General features: G+C 44.7%; 1 protein-coding gene across 1 annotated transcript; it reads right to left on the bottom strand.

Annotated features, from left to right (window-relative positions):
* Positions 1 to 5,422: 5,422 nt before the first annotated feature.
* Positions 5,423 to 6,984, bottom strand: LOC139276746 (protein BTG1). The gene is made up of 2 exons (XM_070894756.1): positions 6,352 to 6,984; positions 5,423 to 6,042 (listed from the first exon to the last, which is right to left on the bottom strand). The coding sequence occupies exons 1-2, from the start codon at positions 6,494 to 6,496 to the stop codon at positions 5,699 to 5,701; spliced, it is 489 nt and encodes a 162-aa protein (XP_070750857.1). The 5' UTR covers positions 6,497 to 6,984; the 3' UTR covers positions 5,423 to 5,698.
* Between the last annotated feature and the right edge of the window lie 487 nt (positions 6,985 to 7,471).

Below are 7,471 nucleotides of genomic sequence, written 5' to 3' on the forward strand. Positions count from 1 at the left end.
CAACCACAACAGCAGCCTTCTCCTCAATAGCCTGATGCTCCACAGGAGAGAGGGGAGCACCGCAGGGCTGCAGTGTGTTGGAGGCAATACCCCCAGCACAGGGTTATACAGGCAGAAAATGAGCTTCCTCAACATGACTGAGCAGCATCGCTTTAGGAGGCTCATGCTGGATTGTGCCAAGCTGTCACAGACATTTGTAGCTTGCTGGAATAAGAGCTGCTGCCCAGAGGAGCAGGCGGACACTCCTTTCCAGTGGCTGTCAAAGTCACCACCACTCCCAACTTCCTCACCTCAGGCTCCTTCCAGGGATATGCAGCAGACATATGCGGCACCGTGCAGTTGGTCGCATACAGATGCATCACGCGGGTGAACGATGCCATGTTTCACAAGTCAGACAATTATATCAACTTTGTCACTGATGAAGCCAATGTTACTGAGCAAGCACTCGGCTTTGCGGCTCTGACCGACTTCCCACGGATGCAGGCGTCATCGATTGCACATGTGGCCATAAAGGCACCCCTTCATCACCAGCAATGTTTGTGAACTGCAAAGGCCTCAACGTACTGCTCGTCTGCAACCATAAAAAGATGATTGTGCATGTGTGTGTCAGATTCCCTGGCAGCTGTCATGACTCTTTCATGTACACCAATCCACCCTCCCTCAGTTCTTCACACCTCCAAACAGACTCACCGACTGATTGCTTGGAGACAAGGGCTATCCACTGAAGACATGGCTCATGACACCCCAAGGAGGCCAAACACTGAGGCCGAGGAGCATTATAATGAGAGCCACATGTCCACCAGATGTGTCATCGAACAAGCAATAGGCATGCTGATGATGCACTTCAGATGCCTTGACAGATCTACAATGGCCACATCATTCCTCTCACCCAAAGCTCCAATGCTCGAGGTTAAATAATGTGTCACCATTCACTAGAAGTGACAAAGCCATTCCCAAGTTTTGAGGCAAAGATGGACAAAATCCGCAAGTGGTGCAAAGAAAAACATTTATGTGTGCAATCAAAACAACTGAAACTTCGCAGTAACATTTTTTGATACACCCATGTGTATAACCTTGTGCATCTACTTTTGTGTGATTCTTATTTTGTGAGTGCTTCTACAAAGTGCAACCCCTGTGGCTTCAGCAGAGGTAATTGCAGGCTCACTTTCCTGCTATGACTGTGTAGTCACTTTTGGCGGATGTCCTCTGGATTTTGGAGCCTGTGATGACCCACCAAAGTCTGCTCCTCCTGCGACCGTGCAGGGGCAGACTCGGCCATCGGGATCTGAGGAAGCATCTGGGGCTCTGACTGAGCAGGTGACAATGGGGAAGAAGTGTAAGCACTTTGAGAAGAGCCCCCACTTCCCCGTACCCTCTCAATATCATTCCATTCATGGGCCACCTGCACTTCCCTGCTAGCAAAGAGGCTGACGAGCAGTCGGGCAATGAAGGTCCAAATCAATGTTTATGACCCCCCTTGAGGGGAGGTCAATGAGCTCCTGCTATCTGTTGTCCACAGCCAGCATGTGCTCATGTGAGTGGCACATTAGCTGCTCTATGCAGGTGGCCATCCTTTCCATGGAAGAGCACAACATCGCCATCATCTGCGACATGGTGGTGCTTATGTTGGAGATGGACTCCTCCATTCTCTGAATGTTTGCAGACATCGCAGTTGCAAAAGATGCCAGAGCCTCATGCAATTGTTGCTGCCCCTCCAAGATCACCCTCTTTCTCGATGGCCCCTGATGTTCAGCATCTGCATGCAGCTTCGCAGAGCTTGGAGTGTCCTGCGCCCTCCGGCGAGGAGTCTTCACTGCTGTCCCTATCAGCATCACCTGCTCTTGCTCACTTGTGACACCAGATGACAACTCGACTCTATGATGCAAAGGATCTACTGAGTTTTAGTATTTGCGCTGGTGCTGGGTGCGCTTGGATCTGCTGATGCTGGACCCGAACAGACTAGAAGTTCCTCTGAGGAGTCGCCTTCCTCCTCCGGCTGAATAGTGTGGGGCGGAGGGTGGAGGGCGCGGCAGTTGATGGACCTGTGGGAGAGTAAAGATATGAATTCGAAGTGTTATAATAAGAATGGGTAACGGTACCATTATGCACATGTTGACATTTCACTGGTTGCTGACATCATTTACCATATGGGTGATTATAGTGTACCACGTGGCTTCATGTTGCTGGGATGTCCCCCTCTTTCCACCTCCCACCGCCACTCGAGCTCCTGAAATTTCCAGAGCTACTTCCTTTGCTGCTGTAAGATGTGTAATTACTGGAGAGCCACGTCTGGTTCTCTCTCTCTCTCTCTCTGTTGTGGACTTTCTTCTCTGGCAAGGAGGGAAAGAAGAGAAGTTTGAATGTGATGGAATGAGTGTAAGGAATGGATGGGTTACATCTGTGGAATGTTACTATGAGGGAGTGAGCTGCCAAATTGCCCCTTCCTGTGGTGTTGATTGCTATGATTGCATTCGGATGACCGTGAGTCAGGTGGGAATGTATGTACATCAAGAGGAATGGGTGGACGTGCAAGGTATGTTGGTGTGATGAATGATGTGCAGTAGGCTTGGGTAGGCAGAGTGATGGGGATGTGTTGACAGGCACTTCAGGATGAAGGTTAGTGTGGCATGGCCCTCACCTTTCCTGACCTCATGAGATCATTGAAATATTTCCTGCACTGTATCCAGGTCCTCCTTGCGTGCTCTGACAGCCTCCACAAGAGTATGCAGCGATGAATCAGTAAAGTGTGGTGCAGGCCTGTTTCTTGTTATCCATCCTTCCGAAGTTATAGCAGTACTGTGGCCTTTTATGTCACCTTCCACCTTCCTCTGGCACCATTCAAGTGAATTGAATGCAAGGCTGCTTTAAGTATGGAAATGAGGCATCGATGGTGTCATTGGAACCGCATTTAATAGGACCAGGAAATGCGCATAAGTTTTTCAATTGAGGCAATTAAGTTAGTCGCTCTGAGTAGCTCGTTGCTCAGAACATCGTTTTCCCGACCCACTACCTCACCCACACGCACCCAACCCAAAGATAAAAATTCCAGCTAATGGGTACTTATCAGAACAGCTATGTCAGGGTGAGAAGAGTTTGGGAACACTACTGTAATTAATTTTTATCCATGACTTGTATTCAGAAACTCAATGCAAATTGTTAAAATGTATGATAGCAAATTAAGAAACGGCAGTGGAATTAAGAGCAGCAGATCTGAAATTAGTGAGCTGAACAAAATATGAAGTGGACAGAAAAATAGCAAGTGAAATTCAATGCAAGTGTGAGGCACTGCATAGGAAAGGAAAAATAGGCAATACACACCTCATGAATGGTGTTAAAATAGCCAAGGATGAAATGGAAAGAGATTTGGGTCTTCATCAACTGGCCACTCAATATATCCAACCATTGTAGAGCAGCAATCAGGCTAGTTACGGGCTGATTTAGATCTGGTATCAGGAAGTTTTTCTTCACACACTGATTCGTATTTGGAATGGACTTCTAAATATGGTAGAGGCAAAACCTGTTGAATAATTTAAGAACCAATTGGATGCTGAAATGGGGGAGGTGGCTTGTGGATGATCTCTGGATGTTCTCAGTTGAAAACTGAGATCGATAGATTTTTGTTAAGCAAGGGAATGGAACCAATGCTGGTAGATGGAGTTGATACCAATCAACCACCATCATCATCATCAAAGGCAGTCCCTCGGAATCGAGGAAGACTTGCTTCCACTCCTGAAGTGAGTTCTTTGGTGGCTGAACAGTCCAATACGAGAGCCACAGACTCAGTCACAGGTGGGACAGATAGTCGTTGAGGGAAGGGTGGGGTTGGGACAGGTTTGCCGCTGCCTGCACTTGATTTCTGCATGCTCTCGATTTCTGCATGCTCTCGGCGTTGAGACTCGAGATGCTCAGCGACCTCTCGGATGCACTTCCTCCACTTAGGGCGGTCTTGGGCCAGAGACTCCCAGATATCAGTGGGGATGTCAAACTTTATCAGGGCGCCTTTGAGGGTGTCCTTGTAGCGTTTCCGCTGCCCACCTTTGGCTTGTTTGCCGTGAAGGAGCTCTGAGTAGAGCACTTGCTTTGGGAGTCTCGTGTCTGGCATGCAAACTATGTGGTCTGTCCAGCGGAGCTCATCGAGTGTGGTCAGTGCTTTAATGCTGGTGATGTTAAGCCTGGATGAGGACGCTGATGTTGGTGCGCCTGTCCTTCCAGGCGATTTGTAGGATCTTGCGGACACATCATTGGTGATATTTCTCCAGCAACTTGAGGTGTCTGCTGTACATGGTCCATGTCTCTGAGCCATTCAGGACAGGTATTACTACAGCCCTGTACACCATGAACTTAGTGGCAGTTTTGAGGGCCTGGTCTTCAAACATGATCTAATTATATGGCGTACTCCTGCTCCGATGGATGGATGAACTGAGGTGGGTCGAATGACCTCCCTCAATCTGTAATTGTATTATCTTATGAAGAGTGACAAGCCAGAAGGAAAATACATTTCCCAAGTCCAGAAATAATCCGACTCAAATAATACATGGACCATCAGTCACTGATATTTTTGTTATAAATATAACCAACTAAAATGACTTGTAATGTGCAAGTGTAATGTACCTTCTTTTGAAATGTCTGGCTTATTTTCAAAATGGCAGCTAGGATGAAAAGGTATAATCTGCTGTGCATTGAGATAAACAGAAAAATCCCACTCCCACCACCCAAGTGATGTTTAACATGTAACTCATGACTGAAGTTTGTAAATAATTAGATTAACCATTATTCTATAAATTTATCAAACAAAATTTAAAACAGCTATTGTCAGTGAAAAAAACCTCAATTCAAAGATTCCATCACAAACACAAACTGCATCTTTTCCCCCCATTACCTTGTAGATTTGAATAAAGTGAAGGAAATAATTTTCTCCTTTGATAGGCTCACTTTCTTAATTGAATCCACTGCAGGTCCATTGCTTTTGTGCCTTCTTGATCCTCCTGTAGCTCATCCATTTCGTGATTCATGTGATTGTCAGACAGGAAAACTATCATGTAGTTTGACACTGTATCTGACTTCCAGATAATCTTAGATTGTAGGAATTGACATTTTTGTGGTTGCACTACCCTATGTTGTAAAAAAAACGCTTTTTTAAAAATGGGACATTAGGTGGAACAAAGTACTTTATTATTTAGGAAAAAATGTACAGTACCGTTCCTGTAACATACCTAAATGAGAAATAAAAGGAACGTCAAACTCAGTAAACTGTACCGTACAATCGTTAAGTGGTCAACATATATTTTCTCTAAATTCAGAGATCACATTTATGGTGACCAGTAAAAAAAAAATGCAATGTTTTAAGTACCAATTCAAAGACTGTGTGGATGTTTTACAAAATCAGTTCATAGTCATTAAAAGACATCCTGAACACATCATATGGATTCATTTTGATGTTTTATTACAAACAGCCATGGCTTATTTTTTAAAATATAAATCTGTAAAACACAATTATCCACTGACTGTACATGTTTTTACAATATACAATCCAGGAATTTAATGTGGTGCAAAAACAGTTTTGCATATAGCCACTGGCCACATCAAACAAAGGTTTTGGCAGTCGCACTACTAAAAGTTAACTAGGGATCAACATTTCACTACATTATCAAAGGGGCCCGTATATTGTACATTAACAGTTGTATGTGTAAATGAATTATTAACTTGAAACAGTCATCATGTAACTCTTAGAGGGACTCGATCTGCCAATTCTAAATTCATCCTTGCAACTTATCATACTATCCAAGGGGGAGATGCCGCTGCTAGGTACATTTTCATAAAGAACGCAAATGGACCCATCTTCACCTATTCGGTAGGACACCTCGAACGGGTCGACCCACAGAGTCAATTCACTTGGCAAAAGTTGAAAAAGTTGTTGACTGTTGAGTCCGATGATGTTGGACGCCCTTGCTATCAGAGGATCCATTTTGTGGTTGATCCTAATACATCGGTATCCTGATCCTTTGCAAGGCATGTGGGGGAACCAATGGTGTCTGTAATGTTCTGTCAAACAAAGACAACAAACGTTATATTCAAATGACCTGCAAAATTCGCTTTGCTTGGCTCTCTTTCGACGGTGCTGTTTTGTGAATCCGAACTGCGCTTTGTTCCTTTTCTTAAACGGAGTGATACATAGACCAAAAAAAATCATAACACATTTCGATTATTTCCAGATAGCTAGAATTTTCGATTCTCTGCAGTTTTGGGGGTGAGCAAATGATTTTCTTACCGTTGATCTGTGTCATATAGCCCAGAAATAATTCGAAAGCTTCGCATTTTACCACAAAAAACCCTTCCTCGGTGCGCTCTCACCTGCTAAAGATTCTTCCAATGACTCGCTGAAATGTTGGAGCTGCTCGTCAGAAATAAGCCCAGTCGTCCTCAACAATCTGGTAATAAAGCCCACGGCAGTTGTGATTTCAGTTTTCATTTTGATCAACTGTACTCCAGGACTCATCAGCTGACCCGAATGTAAAACGATGGTCCTTTTTTTTCAATCGGGAGTGGGGGTTAAAAAAGAAAAAATATTTGTCGAAATATAAAGCTCGAATCAAACGTCGGGAACTTAAAAAAAAATTGTTATTTTGTATAAAACGGGGGGTGGGGGGGAGGGGAGGTTTGGTTTTTTTTTGTTTTCAGTTCGCCAAATTACTGGGCCCAAAACAAAACCCGACGGACTTTTCTTTTTTTTTTCCTTTTGTTCCGATCAAGACGACGGATTCGACTTTTTTTGGATCACAAAGGCATGCGGGGTGTGTCTCTTCGGTGTTTTTTTTTTCTCTCTCTCCTTTCTTTGTTTTTTTTATGAGAGGATTCGGCTAGAGGAAAAGCATTGTTTTTTAACCAAATCGGTGAAGTCTGTGAGGAGATGAAGAGACATCAGCGACGACACGACCCGCGGCCAATCTTCAGCAACACAAACCCGCACAAGAGCTGTAAACATCGCCAGCACAGCCCCTCTGTGACCTCACACACGACGCCTCACAGCCAATCGAATCACCAGGCTGACACACGTCACAATGCCTCATTTGCATGTCACGTACAGACACTGGGCTTTTTCCGTCCCCTCCTCCTCTCCCTCCCACCCTTTCAGTCAGTCTGTTGTTTTTTGACAAAAGATTACATACGATATACAGCACAGAAACAGACCACTCGGCCCAACCACTCCATGCCGGCCTTTATGCTCTGCTCTAGCCGCCTCCCGGTCTTTCCTCATTTAACTCTATCCTCTTTCCGCCCCACGCCTCTCTCAACCGTCCTTTAAATGCATCTGTACTATTCTCTTGAAAGCTCTCCCTGTAGTAGCCAGTTCCACATTCTCACCGAGTGAAGAAGTTTCTTCTGAATTCCCTATTTGATTTTTTTGGTGACTATCTTCCATTGAATGCCTCTAGTTTTGCTCTTCCCCACATTCTCTCTGTATTTATTAAAA

The sequence above is a fragment of the Pristiophorus japonicus genome, chromosome 12 (genome assembly GCF_044704955.1).
Source record: "Pristiophorus japonicus isolate sPriJap1 chromosome 12, sPriJap1.hap1, whole genome shotgun sequence".
Lineage (NCBI taxonomy): Eukaryota > Metazoa > Chordata > Chondrichthyes > Pristiophoridae > Pristiophorus > Pristiophorus japonicus.

Bases quoted from the DNA above. Each gene is read 5' to 3' on its own strand.
- LOC139276746 (XM_070894756.1), bottom strand. From the start codon at position 6,496: ATGAGTCCTGGAGTACAGTTGATCAAAATGAAAACTGAAATCACAACT. The intron at 6,043-6,351 runs GTGAGAGCGCAC...TTTGTTTGACAG, and splicing joins ATTGGAAGAATCTTTAGCAG to AACATTACAGACACCATTGG.